Consider the following 20,804-nt stretch of genomic DNA (forward strand, 5'->3'; position numbering starts at 1 on the left):
ATGAATTTATTTTTAAATCCAGGAAGGTAAAAACTAAGAGCACCAACTTTCATTTAGCAGTAAACCACATACCTGACTTTATATTTGATTCTTTCTGATCATTTTTAGCTTTTTTTTCTGTACATATAATTTGATAATCGAGTCATTTACTTCTTCTGAGTTCACATAAGTGTTTAAAAAGAGTCTAAAATGTTTTAACATTTAATTTGAATTATGAGTTTTTCCAAAGAAAACTCACCCTCAGTGCTGAAGGTGACTGTGAGTAGTCAACAATTTCGCATCGAAATGAATAACCTGTGCCCCAGCCAGACATCACAAACTGGAAGAGAGCATATGTACATTAAAGGACGAAGCATCTGCTCAACAGCTACAACAACAGGACTTTGGATTGTGTCTCTTTACCACAATCACAGTTGACTCCGCATGCAGTGCAGACGAAAAGGCAGGCTAGAACAATTACAGACTGGGAACTCCTTTGATAATCAAAGCAACAAGCATTTTCAAAATTGTATACTCATATATTACCTACATCAACTTTGTTCTGACTCAAATGTCCATGTCTTGGAATGATTATTCTGATACAGTGGAGAATAAAACATTGGGTGTTTTGCCTATATAGCAAACACTGGTTGGTATATGCCAGTATATGTACACATATGTATATCTATATATGCCTGTGAATACGTTTACATACTCTGAAGGGGATAGCAAGGTCTGAAAACAGTCTTTTCTGGTGATTTCTAATCTTCTCAATCAGTCAATAAGTAAATGGGCAAACCAGAATTTCTCACTGTACTCATTAGATGGCTGCCACAACTGGGTTTTCCTGTTCTTGGCTAGTGCGTGTAATGTGAAGTGGTAGTCCATGACTCTTAAAAATCAAGATTGATCAAACACAAGACTCAGAGATCAGTTCATTTTGGATTCCCATGATGAGTAAGAGAGGAAAATGTTAACAAGAAGAGTGCAATCTGGCATGCCTTAATTCCAGCACACCCACAAAGTGACCTTAGACTAGTGGTGAGAAGAAAGGGTCTATTGTTGTTATCTGAACCTTAATTCAAAGATTATTTTGACATTCTTTTAGTATGATGGGGGGAAGTTATTTTAAAACAGTATCTGATTCAAACAAAAACTAAGAAAAGGAAAAAAAACTATCTGAAAATGAAGAGCTAAGGGCTCTACTTTTAAATGAGTGTATAAATTAAATGGTTGGCTTAACTGAGTGTTCTGACAATACAATCAGCTCTTCTCTAACATCCTATTCTCACAAGTCCCAGCATCTTCCCTGGAATGTCTTATTTCTCAGTATAATGGTTACATCATTTTCTGCCATGAGTGCACCTTTTAAATTTCTATTTTTAATTACTGTTAAAGCTAAAATGAAAACTTCACCATAAATTAGTTTTTAAAAGCAAAAATTTATGAGGTTTATCAAAATATTTTAATGCTGAAAACCAAAAAGATGCATAAGAGAAAGAACAACTCTTTAGACCATGGTATTCAAACTCATACCATCCTTTCCTGATATTAGCTCCTACCTTGATTCCTAAGATATTTAATTCCACTGTCAACTTGGTAAATGGCGAAATCTTTACAAAGATGATCAGAAAAGACATATTTTATGGGTTAGAAAAATAACTTACAAAAACAAATCAACAAGTTTTTCTCAAAGGAACAAGGGGATGTGTAGAAAAATAGCTAATTCTACAAAATCCTGATCTGTCAGTGACCATCATATTCTCTTCCATTCAGATTCTCTTCTGACTGCTGCAAGTAAAACTGAAAGTCCACTTACTTAACTGGGATGATTGGCTTTCCACTTTACCATACCTCAAATAAGGACTGAGCTGAACAACAGAAGCTCTGTGACATGGTCTCCTGTGAGATCTTCACTGGTCTCTCTTTATCAATGTCTGACTGGTGCCAAGTAACTAGCACATTCAAAACCATCACTCTACAGTCAGGCATGTGGGTTCCCTTTGTGTGATATACTCCTCTTTCATCTTGCTCATGTTTTCAAGATTTATAACCCATTTTGTTCATATTTTCCCTAACATTCATAAGTGGAGGTGTTTCCTCTGTATACCTAATGTAATTGTGCTCTACCCAATAAACCATGTGTTCAGTGTCCTGGACATGATATGCTGACCAGCTGCCAAGAGTCTTTGTTTAAAGAGAGAGTAAAATTGGTGCTTTCCTGATACTAAGTTTAAGAACATTCTAATAGTCTATGGAGCTTTTGACATATATTTCTATGTTTCAGGCTATCAAGAAGAAGGAGCAATAATTTGTATTTGGCAGGTAATAAACCCCAACATTGGCATATAAGTAACTCTAGTATGAGTGATTAATGGGAAACAGAAACTGCCAAATTCAGATATTTTCAAAATTTCTTTTACACTGTATTTGCTAAAGTAGGAACCCAAACTTAATGGCTATAATTAAATTCTTTTCCTGAGAAACATATTTGGGGACATCACACTGAATAACATAATCAGACATGGAGTATAAAGGGACGTGAGAAACAATTTGGTTTCACCTTGACTCTATAAAATGGGAGAACTAAGGCCCAGAGAGGTTAAATAACTTGCTCAAAAATCAGGCAGTTGGTTAGTAGCATGACTGGTACTAATTAGCCCCTTGTCTCCTGGCTTCTAGGTCTGCACTTCACTGTCCTATAGGCTGTTTCCTCTCCCTCATAACTTGGTAAGAGCATGTATTTTTTCTGCTCCTCACCTCTACTAACCCTTCCCTTTCAGTTACTTGTGATCCATAAAGGACAGTAAGGTAGCTTGTAGTTAATTTTGGTAAATACGTAGAAGAAATAGAAGGTAGCAAGGCAAGTCCAGACATTAGGGAGGCCAATGAGAAATGAAGCTACAACAAATATAAGGTGACTCAATCAGGTAGATTTGCAGTGGGAATCAAGTTGGAGGGATACATATGGAGAGGTCAAGAGGGGCAGCAGGGGTCATGGTGGGCCCTCAAGAGTTTTTCAGTTATGTGGAAGCACAAGCTATGCAGCAAAGAAGTAAATAAGGAGTAGAAAATGAGAAAGCCAGCCAGTATTGGAAAAGAAGCAAAGAATCCCAGAAAAGCAGGTAAGTGAGGCTGGTGAAGGTTGTTAATAGTACAGTAGGTGAGAGAGAATCCATGAGTCTACTCTTGGTCCTGGAAGATCCCACTCTCTCTTACTGACAAGGGACAGGTTCCTTCACCTACTGCTTTGTATGAATTTAAATTCTCTGTCCCCACAAGGGCCAGCTAAACCAAACCTAAACAGTCCACCATCTTACAGCTCATCAGAAGTTCCTACCATGATGATGATAACTCATTACAGAGTCAAGATGAGCTCCCAATGTCAGACAGACCTGGATTCAGATATCAGTACCCCAATAACTAGGCATGCTATTTTGAATGTTACTTTGAGAGTTACATAACTTCAAGTATGAGTTGCCTTAAAACCAACACTTATGGATTCATTCAATCATCTGTTAAGATTAACTGTTGCAAGTTACCGGACTTAACGTTAATTTTTCTCACTACTTGTGAAGTAGACGATACTGAGATCCTCTAAATAGCTCAATATCTGGTCCATACATAACAATTTTTTTGGCAAAGATTTAAGATAAATTTCTAAAATTCCTTATATCTCAGTTATCATTATAATCATAACAAGAAACAATGACAGAAATACAGAGAGATTCAAGCAAAATTCTTCCATTAGGAATACTGAAGACACTTGCCTCATAACACATATACACAGAAAAGAGTACTATGGAAAAATTGTATGTTATCATCGCTTTCTTGAGTTCATAGGGCTTTCGATTCTCCATGAGCTTTGGTCCTAGAGAAGTGACAAAATAGACATAGAGTCCCAGGATGATGGTTTGTGGCAGAGGTGAGGACATGAGGAGCCAGTCTTCAACTCTTGGATCTAAAAACAAAATATAAGTGCACATCCATTTAGCCAAGAAATAACTGACAGCAACCAGAATTTCTTTAAGCAAGCACCTAGATTCTAATATTGACAGCAGACTATTCAATGATCTACTATCTTGCAGAAGGATAAAGGGAAATCACCAGGGATAATGATGGAGCTAGGAAGAGTGGGGCTGTTATGACCATGGGCCTCAAAGGGCAAAGGGGGGTAGTGGTTACTAGAACCCAGGAGTCAAAGGGAGAAGATTCCTCAAGAGGAGCTGTGACCTTCAGTAGAGGGACTGCATAAGCACAAGGCAGTTCTGGAAGGAAGTGGCTGGGGAATCAAGAACTCAACACCACACTCCTTTTCCTCTCCAATCTCCTGGGGCTCCCCAGTGGCTGAACCCAACCAGACACCAGAGGGTAGGAGAGCAAGCCCATGGTTATAGTCCATAGTGGTCATTCATCAGGGTCTCGTACAGGATATAGAATGGATCTGGGGAACAGAAGACACCCAGCCAAGTTCCACCATGCATCTACAACCGCTAGTAACATTTCAGTGTTTCTCTATTCAGATATTCTTTTATATACAAAAATATGTCTGTGTTTGCTCTTTCTTAACTTCTTTCCCCAAAGAAACTAGGACATTTCCATATATAGTATCATAGAATTATAGAATTGAAAGGGACGATAGCATCATCTACCTAAAGTGTAGATTCTAGGTGTCCAAAAGAGGCTAATCAATGTGACATTCTGAGCACACACACACACACACACACACACAAACTGTATTAGCCTCACAACTATGTAAAAAGAAATTCACCTGGTCACTGCTCATCCCAGGCCAGGAAAATTGGATCAATTAAAAGTTACAACTCGAGATAAAATGTGATTTGGAAATGAAAAGTACAGCATAGGGTATATACTCAATAATGTTGTAATAATACTGTATGATGACCAATAGTAACTACACTTATCATGGTGAGAGTTGGGTAAAGTATAGAATTGCTGAATCAATATCTTGTACTCCTGGGGATCTCTGGGTGGCTCAGCTGTTTGGCGCCTGCCTTTGGCCCAGGGCGCAATCCTGGAGTCCCGGGATCGAGTCTCGCGTCGGGCTCCCGGCATGGAGCCTGCTTCTCCCTCCTTCTGTGTCTCTGCCTCTCTCTCTCTCTGTCTATCATAAATAAGTAAGTAAGTAAGTAAATAAATAAATAAATCTTTTAAAAAATATCTTGTATCCCTGAAACTAATATTGCATTACATGTTAATTTTTCTCTAATAATTAATTTTTTAAAAAGTATTTGAGAAAAAATATGCCAAATAAACAGGGATTTGCAAAAAATAATATACTCCTGAACAGAAATAGAAAAAAATGGAAAAATATTCAAATAGATCATAAAATATTTTTCTGAAAAATGAAAATCAAGACTATATCACAGTCTTATTATGTATCAGGAAGTAAATACTAATGAATAAACAAATCTAGATGTATGTAGATAAAGCTCTTGTATTGCAAAGATAAACAAAAATTCCAAAAGCATGATGAAAGAAGCAACAAATCTCAAAATGGAAAAATGTCAGGCTTATCCCTGAAGTCTCTTAAGACCATTTGACCACAAAAAAAAAGATCCACGTATATAGAGACTTACAGAACAACTGATATAATCTAAGCATTTTTTTTAATTTAAGCATTCTTAATATATTCAGAATGTTGTTCAAGTAGAAAAGGAAAAAAAATACTTAAAGTAAAAATTATTATTATTATTTCTAATATGGGCTATTATTATACCAGAAATGATTTGAATAATTACGTTAATGCCTCAAATGTAAAAAGTGACAAAACTAGATGTTTTATTTTGGTGTGATTATAATATTATGAGTATGTTTTAATGTCTGAAAATATTTTTTTAAAGATTTATTTATTTATTTGAGAGAAAAAGAAAGAGAGCATGAACAGGAGGGACAGAGGGAGAGAGAATCTGAAGCAGACTCTGTGCTTAGTGTTCAGAGCCCCATATGAGGCTTGATCTCATGAGCCTGAGATAAGGATCTGAACAGAAACCAAGAGCCAGATGCTCAACTGACTGCACCACCCCGAAAATATTCTTAAAATTAAGAAAATGACACAATAAAAAGATGTGATTAATTCTATAATCTTAAGTAGTTCAGATGTAATTTTACTAAATCACCCTCTTGAAACCAGACCATTACAAAGCAAGATAACTTTGAATAGGTTTCTAAGTATATCTGACTGAAAATTGAGTCTTGATTAACCTTAGGTTACTAAACACCACCACTTCTGTCAATTGGAAAAGAGGGGTGGGAGGATTATAGACCTTGCTCATTTAAATTGCTAATGTGGGCAGCCCGGGTGGCTCAGTGGTTTAGCACTGCCTTCAGCCCAGGTTCTGATCCTGGAGACCTGGGATGGAGTCCCACAGCAGGCTCCATGCAGGGAGCCTGCTTCTCCCTCTGCCTGTGTTTCTGCCTCTCTCTCTCTCTCTCTGTGTGTCTCTCATACATAAATAAATACAATCTTTAAAAATAAATAAACTGCTAATGATGTAGCCAAATACCAAAACACTTTGAATACCCCTTCAAGTCTGATTTCCTTCCTACCCAGTGCAAAATTTCTTCAATAGACTTTATGGTTGAGGACTCAGTTGGCCTCAATTTTATTGCTGTAGAGCTCACACTTGATACTGAGATATATTAGGGCATGGCTTTAGCTATTAAAGATGATGTATTCTATATTCAGATGGGTTTCCATAAAAAATACCAACAAATGCCCTATCTTAAAAAAATAAATTAAAAAGCCAAAGGTCAGCTCTAAAACAGACACCAAGATATTTAGGAATTTAATATATGATAAAGGGGGGCCATAAACAAGCAGGGAAAGGAGAGATTATTCAATAAATGTTTACAGGAAAAAAGAATACTTGGAAGAAAAATGAGTACGTTCCTTATTTCACATCCAATACAAACTTAGCCCAATCTATACAATGGGAGCAAGGCATTTAAAATCTGTCCACAAAAAAAGTAGGGTGAGGCTAATGGGAATGCTAAACAAGCAAACTGTTTCTCTGCAGGATTTCTTAGTGCTTTGTGTTCATTGTGAATTGCCAAGATGAGAATAGTGATATGCAACGTTCCTCAAATTGATTTTTTGTACAATTTAACACCTTGTGGAACAAATATGGTGGAACATAGTTTAGGAAAGAGGTCTCTGCTGAATTAAATCTTTAAGCCATTAAAAATTAGGTGGTGATAAAAAAAATTAGGTAGTGATAGGGGATTAAGAGTGCACATATTGTGAGCACTGAGTAATGTCTAGAATTGTTAAATCACTATGTTGTAGATCTGACACTAATATAACACTGTATGTTAATTATATTGAAATTAAAATTTTAAAAAATCAGGTAGTGATAAAGGGAAATAAATAGAATGTGATCATTTTGAGATATAGTAAGGAGGTAGAAAACACAAAATTTTGTCAGTGGTTATTAAACACAGGGAATGAGAAACAGGTGTTATGGAAACACTGAGATTTTTGTTCAGATAACTGTAGTATTGCTGAGAGTAGGAAAGCAGGATATGGAGGAAGACTGGTCAGTGAGAAATGGTTTATGTTTTCGAACATCTTATATTTGGGCTATCTCAGAAACATATCTATGGAGACCCCTATAGGGACTTGGAGATTTGAATCAGAACTAGGAGAGAGATCAGGGCAAGACATGTACTATTTGGGATTATTATCACATAAAAGCTGAACAACAGAGCCATAAAAGTGGCTTAAGGAGGTGGGTAGAGTAAGGAGAATTAAGTGGTTCAAGTCAGAATCTTGAGGACTCGATCGTCACAGACAGGAGGGTAAATGAGAAAACTGTTTAAAAAAAAAACAAAAACAAGTAGCAGCCAAAGAGGTAGAAGGAAAATCACAGAATCACAGAAGTGAACTATCCTGAGGCTAAGGGAAGAGTGAATGTTTGGAAGGAGTCAAAGGATAAATGAAGTAGAGAGAGAAAGTAGATCAAAAAGTGACACTGGCTTTAACAAAAGGAAGTCACTGATGCTCTTAGCAGGAACAATTTTGGTAAAGTATCTTGCACAAGCTGGAAATTTAACAAAGGGTTACACTGATATTTATAAAAACACAAAGTTCTCAAAACTAAACTTTTCCCCCTCATATTAAGATCGTCACAGCTTTAACTCAGAAAAAGTTTTGAAATCAGCCATCTAGGTACGCTGCACTGAAATCTTTTAGTGCTTCTATTAGTTACCCTCTTTCCCTTCAACAAATTTCCCGGGACATGTGGGTGCCAAGTGCAGTTGAAATGGCCAGGAGGAGCGCTAGCCAGGGGCCAGAAACTCACCACGGAGGTCACAGTAAATAAAAGTTGTCACACAAATGGGGACCAAAGGACAGAATCAGAACTGCTTGAACTTTGTAGAATTTCTTCAGTCAGTGGGTAATCCAAAGTTTGAATATAGGAACATCATAAGCCATACGAATATGTCTAGTTTTTACCTCCAATGAAAGAAGGACTTTCAACCAGGACCAACGAAGACCACTGGTGGGATGTTAACATGGTCACCGATGGATGGTGACGTTATGAATGATTTCATTTTTTTCTTTTCCTCTTTAAACAATTTAAAATGTTTCTGTTCTTAACAGACATCATAGGCATGGCTGAAAACTAGATTTTCTGTGTGTCCGTAAAGGAATTCCTGAATTAAAGATATACTTCATTTTATTCTTTTATTGACTCAGCGGGGGGAAAAATATCAGATGACATCATCTTTCTGTTCTTCCTCTGGTAGCAGCAGAAAGAACACAAGCCAGGAAAAGCATGCTGGGTTGGCTCAGGAAGCAGAAAAAAATAACTTTAAAATAAATAATTTTTTCCTGTAATTTAATATTTTAATCATACACCTTCTTTTAAAATCTTACGTGTGACTTTCAAGTTCTATGAACTTGAAAAGATTATTGTGTCTTTTGGGAAAAACTGGCTAATATCATGTTACTTTCATGAAACAATACACCAAGTTTGTTTTTGTTTTTGTTTTTGTTTTAAATCCTATTTCAGCAAAGCTTTGGAGTCAGCTTGGCCTGGGTTCTGATCCTGGCTCTCCCACTGACTCATGGGATCTGGGGCCACCAAATCTACATCTCTGGACTTACTTTCCTCATCTGTGAATCGGGCATAAAGCAGCATATATGTTCCACGAGATTTAAGGAGTTACTATATGTAAAGAGCTCAGCACAAGCTCAGGGCTCAGGGATTATGCACTGCTACTAATTACCGCAGATATAAATTCTGTCAGCATAGCAGAATCACCCCTGTAGTATTTAAAGGTCAAATGATCACAAAATGACCCTGCTCTAACTGTCTCAGAATCCAGGGCCATGGGTCTGAGGCATCCATAAGATGCTGAGGTGACCCTGATGAACTGTCAGAGTTAAGAACCAGGGGTTCGGTGCTTCCCTCACGTATCCTGGGGACCTCAGCATCCCTCGCTAGGTGCTTGATAGTTGTCTTTCACGTGGTTTCCATGCCCCTGATCCAATCTGCTACATCTTGTCTTCTAAACAACTGCCAAATTCACTTTCTAAAAGTACAGCGCTGCTCGGATTATTCCTCTGCTTAAATCAGCTCTCCCAACTGAGCAAATGAAATTCAAAGTCATTAGTATCTTTGATGTTCATGACTCCAGCTATTGTTAATGACTCTGACAACTGTTCATGTGCCCTGCCTTCTTGCTCAGTAACAGTTATATCTTTCTGAATAGGGAGCCCACTTCCAGGTGAGGTAGGGGACACCCCCCGACAAGATGTCCACAAGTCAGGCATGGATGGTGACTTGATTAGGGAAGTTTAGGGGGTACTGCTCAATGACATTTGACGTCTCTGATCAGACTAAATTTGAAGTCTGTGATAGAGACTCACTCTGTGATTCCACAAATTACAAAAGATTCAGGGATGAGGTGATCTCTGTTTTCCCCAGACACAATAGGCTGAGGGAAGAGCGTTTCATACACCTTCTCTTTGGCATCAGGGTTGGGTTTAAGTGTCATGAGTAGGGCCAAGATGAAATAAGAGGATGAGAAGGCAATTGTCTGGAGTCCATACCCCAGTCACTACTGAAGTTCTGACTTATTGCTAGCCTAATAATTCTTTTCTAAGAGTGTTCCAGAGAGAGTAGAGGGAAAGGAGAAGTGCCCCATACATAGAATTTTAATGAGCTTTTCCATCAACTACTTGTAAGAGAGTGTTCTCTTTTTAAGTAGCATGTACTAGCTCAAGTACACCCTTTAAAATTCAATGCACCAACCAGATGAAGAAGCTGGAAGGAAAAGCAAACATGTACCTCCACCACTTTGTGAAGTACTAAAGTTTCAGAATGGCAGCCAATCTTACTCATACTCCATCTTCTTGTAAAAAGATGATAACTAGGTTTGAAAAGCCATTATTACTAACTCAACACAAGGAAAGTTGTTTTTAAAACATTAAAAAGTTTCCCTTTCTCTACAGTCCAAAATGCTCCTAGAGCATTACTTCAAAATTTGAAATTTCATATCTAAGAATCATAATAAATCCTCTTATAGCTTATGTGTTAATTAAACCGTATTTAAATCTGTAGCTGTGGAATTTTCCATGTGAAATAATTATGCACGACCACTACTTCTCTAGCAATCAGAAAATCAATGAATAACAGTAGGTTTCCCGAATGCTACTCAGAAACAGGGCCAAAGCCAAGAATACACTTGAAATTCTTGGCCCTTGATCATGGGTTCAGACCTTCCCAGGGTAAGCAAAATAAATCTGAACTAAGATGGCCAGGAGTGATTTCTAATGGCTCTCTGAGATCAATATCACACTAAACAGAAGCAAAAAAAACACCTCTCCTGTTATACCTGATAGTGTTCTCACAAAGTTGCAAATCTAACACAAAACATTTTTAACCCTCTAGGTCCTGATTTTATATATATATTCATACATATATATGTATATACATGAATAGGCATTTTAAAAAACACGTGCTATATTAAAAGTATTTTCAGGGATCCCAGGGTGGCGCAGCGGTTTGGCGCCTGCCTTTGGCCCAGGGCACGATCTTGGAGACCTGGGATCGAGTCCCACGTCGGGCTCCCGGTGCATGGAGCCTGCTTCTCCCTCTGCCTGTGTCTCTGCCTCTCTCTCTCTCTCTCTGTGTGTGTGTAACTATCATAAATAAAAAAAAAATAAATAAAGGATGTGAAAGCATCGGCAGTCTTCACTCTCCTTAAAAAAAAAAAGTATTTTCAGATAACAGTATTCTTTCCATCATCTATAACAACCACCACCATTTGTGTTGGGATACTTCCTAAGTTGCAGAGTACTTTCATGCATATTGTATGGTAGCTTGCAGGTACCATTTTCACCTCTGTTTTGCTGAAAAAGAAATGTCTATTTACCACAGACAATAATTTGTTCAAGATCACCTAGCCAGACCATGGAAGTAGAACTTAAATCTAGGTCTTCCCATTATACATCCTCATACCCTCTCTCCTCCCTTATGACTTCAAATTAGAGTAACCAGAGATATAGCACTGCCTGCCTCTCCCTCTCACTTTCCCTATACTGCTTGGAATGCTTTTTCATGGGGCTCCCTTTATCTCTCTCTCTAACCACCTCCAGCCCTTTAGCATTCCTTTTTCTGACATAATGTAGCTCAGCTTTTCAAGTAAGAATTCCTAATAAAAATCAGAGAGTCATTACATGAATAAAAGTGGAAGTGGAATTCAGAAGTAGTTCATTTAAAAACATTTTATACTTCCAGCTCTATACAGATATTATCATCTAAATCAATTTGGCTCTTGAGTTAGGATATCTGAATTTCTTGAGGTGCTGTGTTTGGTATAGCGAGTAGCAAGAGACTTTGTGCTTCCAAACAGGTCCATTTCAAAAAATGCACCCAAATCTACTTGGCTCCCAAGTTCAAATCATGACATTTCAGGTAGCAAGGCATACTCCTACTTTGAAAAGCAATTAAAATATTAATATCTTTTAAAATGCAAACAAAAGTGAAAGCCATTAAAACAAGACAAATAAATAGTACTGACTTTATGAGAATTACTGTGAACCTTAAAAAAAAGGTGACCTCTAAAAAAATCTGTATGTTCTCAGATTCATTACATAAGTTGAAAAACTAAGAAAAAAAGGAAGGAATATGGAAACAGTCATTCTCCATTTCCCTACCAGATTGAAATTTCTCTATTAATGGGATACTTAAAAACAAAACAAAAAACCAAAACAAAAACAAACAAAAAAAAACAACCCTTGGCATTCTTCCAGGGCAAATCTGTTAGGACCTTTTTTAGTGAAATAAAGTGGGCCTTCAGCAATCTCCTGAGAAAAATGGCAACCATCTTTGCTGAAATCTGCATAAATTGGAAAATAATTACAGTTGTGTTAAATACCAAGAGATGGCACTTATCTTCCTGAATTTGGTAAACATGCAATTTCTGATTAATAGGGAAGAGCTCATCTGAAGTGGTGATGCTGGTGAATATGTGTAAAATAATTCAAATGTGAAATATCAGAAATCTAATCAAAATCAGACAACAGAGGTTCTAGTCTTTTCTGCCAAAAACTAACCACAGCTTCAACAAGGTCACATCTCTAAGCCTCAGTGTCTTTAATTCTAAAAAGAGTTCGCTTTGATGATACCACCTTTGATGAGGTCCGCCTCAGCTCTGATTCCTTGTTTATTTAAACATTACTTTTTTATTTATACACACACACACACACACACACACACACACTCAGAGAGAGAGCGTATGTGCAAGTGCCCAGGAGTGGGTGGGGGAGACGTAGATGGAGAGGGAGACACAGAATCTTAAGCAGGCTCCACGCCCAGCATGGAGCCCGATGACAGGCTCAATCTCACAACCCTGAGATCATGGCCTGGGCCAAAATCAAGAGATGGATACTTAACTGACTGAGCTACCCAGGAGCCTCACCATTTTTACATTTTTAAAATGTTCTTTGATAGTTATAAAAGCAATACACATTTGTGTGGTATAGAAAAAACAGACATAGATAAGTAAATACAAATTACCCATAATCCTATCACAGAGGGACAAAAGCTCTCACCATAGAAATGTATGTGGTGTATTATAACCTGTTTTTCATTTAACACATTTAAACTTGATTTGGCAATAAATGTTCTAGAACATTGATTTTTTTTTAAATGGGCAAAGCAAGAAAGACACTTCAGAATTACTCAGGGATGACCCTATGAAACACTCTCAGTCCTTTCTGATACACCCCTGAGGAGGCAGCCCCTCCTTTTCAAGAATCATCATTGTTGGCATTAACTGCTATTTCCCTTAAGAGCATGAGGGCAGAAGCAAGCCTTAGAGAGAATGGTAAGTTGCAGTCTCTCATTCTGTTTCAGTAAAATCCTATTTAATATTGGAATCTGATGTAAAAAGGAAAGATGCACCTTAAGAAGGAAGTTTGGTTACTCACCAGCATCTTTGATCCAATTATCATAAAGACGTACAGTTCTTGATGTAAGCTCACTGAAGGCCATTTTCCACAGGATTTACTGGCTCTTACACTGCGTTCTTCAGTACAAGAAAAAAAGAAATGAGTTTATGATCTATAAATGCAAATAAAGCCAAGTTCTAATAAAACAATATTATAAATGCTAAATATTTAATAGAAATACTTGGCAAAACACCAAACTTACACTGAGGGTAAATGCATTAGTAAACCACAGTAAATCCTGATACTGTGGCAAACATTTAAGATTTTTCATCATTATAAGAACAATGCTTACTTTGCTGAAAAAGGCTAACATTCTATGTACAAGATATAAAAGGAATAAACAATTCTAAGAACTTTATTAAGTGTATCTCCCTTTTATGGCAACAATGCAGATCAGGAAAGGATTGTACCTCCCATGGGAATTCTGAAATAAAAACCCGGTAGAAGAAAGTCAAGAAAATACACAAAACATTCAAAACATTCTGAGAAGCTACTCTGAACCAGGACTTACAGCTGATCTTCAGGCGTAACAAGGTCTTCTACATGCAAGTCTTTACAATCCAAGTGGACTACTGGTAGAAAGAGGGAAGGAAAGAAGATCTACAACAGCCAAGGAAAAGTTGCCTCATTTATCTGGACAGATAGATAAGAACAGTTGGGGGAAAAAAATCAACGGGGGAAGGAAACTAGCTCTATTATACATTAAAAGATAATCTAAACCTTCCATAATTAAAACAATGTGACACTGACACATGAAGAAGCAAACCAATGGAATAGAGCAGAAAATCCAGAAATACACCAAATACAGTTAGGAATTTAGAACTATATTTTGTAAATTCTCAGATGTATGTTTTCCCACATTTTAACATCCCTGAAATCAACATATGTATTCCATAAAATGAACAGTGTATTTGATTCAAAGTCATAGAGTGGGAAGATGAAATAGCTCTGGAGTGGAGATGGATGGTGGTAATGGTTGCACAACAATGTAAATGTATTTAATGCCACTGAACTTCACATTCAAAAATAGTTAATATGGTAAATTTTAAAGAAATTCTTTAGGCCTGCAACAGGAAAATTTAAACTTTCTTCTAGCATTCTGAAAGCCATTTTAAAACATATATTTACATTATAAGTGTAAATATATATATATATAATATATAATAGAATATATTCTAAATATATAACATATAGACCTAATATAGAATATATTCTTTTACATTTATATTTATAATACATATATAAACTTGTATCCTCAGTATAAGTTTGTTGTTTTGCCAAGAATATATATGATAGAAAATATTGTATTATATAATAGAATACATATTTATATTTAGAATATAAAATATTTATTTTTAAAACATGTCGTTTATGATAAAGGTAGCATCTCAAACTAGTGGGCACTGAACTACCAGCAATTCCTCAAAAAATGATGTGATACTAGATAGCCATCTGGAAAAAGGACGTTGGATCCAAACATTATACTGTAAACGAAGATAGACTCCAAGTAGATCAAAGATTTAAATAAGAAAAACAGAAAAAATAAAAAGGAACCATGAAAGTACTATTTGACAACATAGAGAATACTTTTCTAGCCTTGGAGTGGGGAAAGGACTTTCTAACTTTGACTTAAAATACAAAAGACATAAGAGAGGGACACCTGGGTGGCTCAGCAGTTGAGTGTCTGCCTTTGTCTCAGGGCATGATCCCAGGTCCAGGGATCGAGTACCACATCGGGCTTCCTGCATGGAGCCTGTTTATCCCTCTGCCTATGTCTGTGCCTCTCTCTTTCTGTGTCTCTCATGAATAAATAAGTAAAATCTTAAAAAAAAAAAAAGACATAAGAGAATAGTAACAAATGTAACCACAGGAAAATCAAGGAGAAAAAATTAAGTAGAAAATGACAAACAGGAAAAAATATGTTCAATTCATACTACAGACAAACGCCACTCTCCTTAATATACAAAGAGTTCAAAACATTGATAAGAAAAACACTTATAAGTCAAGAAAAATATGGGCAAATTTCATAGGAAAGGAAATAAAAATGGCTTTTAAATGTATGAAAAGTTGCTTACCTTTAATCATAGTAAGAAATCTACAATATTTTATTGCAGTGGATGGGCTAAAGTCCAAACATTTTATCATTTAGATTGGCCTAAATCCAAAAATGTATTGAAAGGACTGTGGCAAATTCATACAGTGCAAATGATCATAACCCTTAGTAATGGTAATTTCAGTAGAAACTATAAATGCATATTTTTTAAGCTAGCAATGCTACTCCTAGAAACTCATCCTATAGATACACATGCACATATACAGAATGACATATATTCAAGGTTATTTATTGCATCAGTAACAGCAAAAGACTGGAAATAAGCCAAATGTATAATAAATGTGGACTGGTTAATACATCTAAACCATGAAATATCATGCTCTTTTAAATAAGAATGAGGAAGTTTTCCATGTGCTGATATGGAAAGATAGCCAAGATAAATATCTATATGAAAAAATCAAAGGAAGTTACAGAATTTTAAAATGACTTTTATATATAAAAAAGGAGGGAAGGAATGAGGATATAAATTTGCATTTATTTATGTCAGCACAAAACAAACTGAAAAGATATCCACAGGTAAGTGAATGGGGTACAAAATGGGCTGAAGGGGTAGAAGGCAGACCTCATACTGTTTGGTTTTTAACTAATGTAAATATGTTACCTCTCCAAAAATAAAGAATTAAAATATTTTTGGAAGATTTTATTTGTTTGAAAGAGAGAGAGGAGGGAGAGGGAGAGGGAAAGCACAGATGGAGAGGGAGAGGAAGAAGCCGACTCCTTAATGAGCAAAGAGTCTAATGTGAGGCTTGATCCCAGGACTCTGAGATCAAATGCTTAACTGACTGAGCCATTCCAGTGCCCAAAGAATTGAAATATTTTATATTTCTTAAAAAAAAAAAAGATAGGATCAGCTGCACCTTTGCTAGAACATTCTTTTTTTTTTTTTTTTTTTTTTTTTTTTTTTTTTTTTTAGAACATTCTTATTTAAACACCCATACACAAATGCACATACACACACAAAAGAGAGATTTTTTTTTAAGATTTTATTTATTTATTCATGAGAGACACACACAGAGAGAGAGAGAGAAAGAGAGAGAGAGAGAGAGAGAGAGAGGCAGAGGGAGAAGCAGGTTCCATGCAGGGAGGCTGATGTGGGACTCAATCCCAGGTCTCCAGGATCATGCCCTGAGCCGAAGGCGGTGCTAAACCGCTGAGCAACCTGGGCTGCCCAAAAGAGAGATTTTTATTTTAATTCCTCAATGGTCCATCCAAGGATCCTCCAGAGGATCTCTCCAAGTTCAGGAAGTATCTCAGCATGGCTTTGGTACATCCTGTGTCCTTAAGATGAGCTCAGACTCAACACTGGCTGTGGTGATGTTGGATCTTTCCCAAGTCATCCTAGACTCTTGCTTCCCCATGAATTCTTTCTACAATGAAGATGGGGTCAGAAGCAGGGGCTCTAGGGTCACAAAAGCCTTGTTTTGAATCTCACCTTTTAATAGCTGTGTGACCCTGGGCAAAATGAAAGCTTAATTTCCTAATCTGTAAAATGACGTTTCTACAATCTACCAAGATAAAATAAGGTAACTCAGAATTGTTTTGGGGACCATGTGAGATAATATATACTCATAATGTTTAGAGCACAAAATCCAATAAAGAATGAACATTAAATCAAAGTCAGACATCATCACTTGCAGAGATAAGTTATGCCGATTTAATTGGAGAATATCTTGCCAAACTTATTATCTAGTAGAGTTGAATGGCATTTTATGCAACAAATCTAGAGAAAACTCTACTACTTTTATTTTAAGAACGGGAATGTTGATTATCCATGATTCTTCCCTTGATATTTTTCAACTGTTTTGGTATAAGTGGGTTTTTAAATTTTCACTTATTTAATTTTTTTTAAAAAAGGTTATTTATTTGAGAGAGAGAGAGAGAGCACAGGAGGGACAGAGGGAACGGGAGAGAGAATCTCAAGCAGACACCACACCAAGCATGGAGCGCAATGTGGGGCTTGATCTCACCACCCTGAGATCATGACCTGAGCTGAAGCCAAGATTCACACACTGAACCAACTATACCACCCAAGTGCCCTGGTGTGTTTAGACCATGCTAAAAGCTACTTATCTGTGCACGTTAACCACAGATAAAAAAGACACCAAGCCACTATTCTCATAATTAAACTGCCAAAATCATGCTGTTTAAATTACTCCAAACCAGAGTGAAAGGTTTTAATTATATATGGTGTATGCTGAAGTTACATTTCAAAGTATTCTTCTGTTTTCTGTGCAATTCCTTCCTCTTCTTTTTCCCCCCACTCATTCCACACAGGACACTTCCCTCTCCTTAACCTCCCAAAAGCACAGAAACTCAAGAAACCACAGTCTTCTGCAGGTCAGAAATACTCATGGGCAATAAACAGAGCTGGTTTCTCTAATCCCAAACATTCTCTAATCCCAAAAATAACCCAGAGATAAAGGGAGAAGGGAAGGGTAGTCAGATGAGCAATTCATACTAGATGGGAAGCAGCAGCAAGAGCAGATGTTGTCCAGGGAGGTGAGAGATGGAGCACCAGTGAGGGAGGAAAGGGATCCATTAGCCCACATTCCTAGAGTGTGGTCTCTCTCCCTGATCCTTTACTTGTAAATAACCTGGTATCCAACAGTCCTTAACACTTGTAGGCCCGCCAGAAGAGAAGGAATGTGCATATCTGTGTAGAGATGGGAGATGAAAAGAAAACCTGATCCTTTAACCCTGTTGGAAGTGACAACACACAGCTGAGAGTTTTCTAAGCTGGGACAAGACTGGACTGGATGCCAACATTACCTTATAGGGATTGGTCTAGAAAATTGTTAACTGAATTTGGGGAGGCCTTGGTGTCCTGGAAAAGATATAGTGCTACTCCTAGTCTAGAGTCAGGCATCTCCTTGACCCCTAACTATCCTGTGATCTAACATGGCCACTTGACTGCTAGACAGTGGTATATAGAGATGAGAAGAAACTTACTCCATGTGGTGAAGTTTTAGAGATATCTTCTAGCTAATAGCACCCCTGGGACCTTAATAACCAATTTAAAATGGTTGATAGCATAAAATTTCAGGATTAGTGATGCCGAAAAATCAGGGTTCTCATGTAGGTGAAGCAGAGACCTAAAACTCAAAAACGGGAGACAAATGACCACACATCCATCAAGGGAAGAGACAAGGGAGGAACTGGAAGGGTCCACCCCCACAGGCCTTGTTGTTGGAGGACTGCTGGAGTGCCACTACCTACCATTAACCCATGAATTCTCCTTGTTTTTGACAGTATTACATGGTGACTGGGTCATTTGGTAAAGAAGAGACTGAAACCGCCCAGACCTTAGGTCTACATTAATGATGTCAAGTTCAAATGTGAGAAATGTACCTGATGCCAATGGAAGGCACTTCCATGGGTGAAGACTATTCAAAGACACAGGCTGCTTATGTCTGTGGAGCATGGACATAATGCCAGAACACATCAGATACCACAAGTATGTGGTATCACTTCATCCATTTGGCTCAAAGTTATCTTAACAGTAATTGCAACACAGAACTCATCTGAAAGAACTTCTTGGTGGGATTTACCCAGATAAGGATAGGACCTTAGAGCTGTCTGTGATAGGAAATACCTAGCAGAAGTCCAGAACTCTAAACCCGTGGCCCACAATTTCCTGGCAAACCCTCATGGGTAGAGATTTATCCAAACCCTGTAAAATATGTACGGGATACCTTCTCTGGGGGAAAGGAGTGGCAGAGTCAGCATATGGCTTTCCTGGGGCGTGTCTATGATCCAGGAACAAGGCCTTATGGTTTTACCTTCCCCTTGGATGTTCAGAAGGTTCTGAGCTCCCCCCACTGATATTTGCTTTGGAAATGTGACATCAGGGACAACCCTGCAAGAACAGATCTGGTTAGCCACAGATACTGCTAGAGGACACAAAAGGAGCCTACAGGAAGGTACAGCATAGGGGTGGAGGTCTATCGTGGAAATGAGGACAGCAGCATAAACACAAAACAGCTGGCCTTCCTGTGGAAAGCCAGGTCTGGCCTCATATTGAGGTGTGGTTTGAAATTTTACCCTTATACAAAACAAAGAAGGGGGGGGGCAGGGCAAATCAAGCCATTACATAGAAATCACAATGGCTCATCGGAGAACTGATAAGGGAAATGTGCCTTCAAATGCAGACGGCTTTCTAAGGGGAGAGAGCAGAGCCAGCTTGGAAAGGAAAAGGAAAAGGCCCTCAATGCTGACTCACCAGGGGAGGACAAGGGGGTTTCAGTAGTGAGTCAGAGCTGGGTGTTGGGACCTCAGCCGACCGGGTGGTAAAAGGTCTTCAGCTTAAAGTGTCAGACAGCCTCTCTCTGAGTAATGAAGCTAGAAAACCAGAGTTCACATGGAGTCTTGGGAAGAAAAAATGCTGACATAAGAAGTAACAATTGCGGGAAGAAGTCAAAGACTGCTAGAGAAACTTCCACCTAGATATTAATCTTCGGGTTTCCTGTGTATCCCCCGCCCTGCCTGTTTCCTCCCTGGATCCGGTTTCCCCTCCCACCCCCATCCGCTGTGTAAGCAGAAAGAAAGCTTCAAAGAGCTCCTGAGTCTAAGCATGGACAGAAGGTTTGGGCATCTGAGTTTGTTCCATCCCAGTGGTTTAATCAGACTGAGGCTAGGGGAAGGGGAGCAGAAACTTTTAAGCACATTAAAACTTGAGGATGTACTATAAAATAATTATTTATGGGGCATCTGGGTGGCTAGGTTGGTTAAGTGTCTGGTTTCAGCCCAGGTCATGACCCTAGGGTCCTGAGATCCAGCCCCACATCTGGCTCCCTGCTCAGTGGGGAGCCTGCTCCTCCTTCCTGCTTGTGCTTTCTCTCTCTCTCTCTCTCTCTCTCTCTCTCTCTCTCTCCCTCTCAAATAAATAAAATCTTTGAAAAAAAATTGTTTGAACCTGGACTTCTGAACCTTGGCTCTCCTGGCACTTGGGGACAGACAATTCCTACCTGTGGGAAGCTGTCCTAAGCATTGTAAGATGTTTAGCACTAACCCTAGCCTCCACCCACTAGATGCAAGAAACTCCCCAGTTGAGACAACCAAAAAATTTCGAGAAACTGTCAAGTTGCCAATCCCTAGTTGGGAACCACTGTTTTAAACTAAACTAGCAACATTTATTCATCTGGATAAGAATAGTTGTTTCAGAGTCATCACTTTAGCAATTATACATTTCAGTGACGCTGTCATTCAAAAATATTTTTGAGCTTTTCT

At 37.9% G+C, this 20,804-nt stretch overlaps 1 protein-coding gene across 5 annotated transcripts in view; it reads right to left on the reverse strand.

Annotated features, from left to right (window-relative positions):
* The window catches only part of ELOVL7 (ELOVL fatty acid elongase 7), a 123,636-nt gene that overhangs the window by 12,205 nt on the left and 90,627 nt on the right, over positions 1-20,804 (reverse strand). For 3 of the 5 annotated variants that reach the window (XM_072750001.1, XM_026019048.2, XM_072750002.1), the window contains exons 2-4: positions 13,445-13,542; positions 3,750-3,940; positions 239-319 (exon numbers count right to left, since the gene is read on the reverse strand). In XM_072750001.1, coding sequence (XP_072606102.1) covers positions 239-319; positions 3,750-3,940; positions 13,445-13,508 — 336 coding nt within the window. In that variant the 5' untranslated portion in view covers positions 13,509-13,542. Of the gene's footprint in view, positions 1-238; positions 320-3,749; positions 3,941-13,444; positions 13,543-13,976; positions 14,279-20,804 lie in introns of those variants that run through there. The other 2 variants (XM_026019057.2, XM_072750000.1) reach the window with 2 other exon arrangements.

The sequence above is a fragment of the Vulpes vulpes genome, chromosome 2, assembly GCF_048418805.1.
Source record: "Vulpes vulpes isolate BD-2025 chromosome 2, VulVul3, whole genome shotgun sequence".
In the NCBI taxonomy this organism is placed as follows: domain Eukaryota; kingdom Metazoa; phylum Chordata; class Mammalia; order Carnivora; family Canidae; genus Vulpes; species Vulpes vulpes.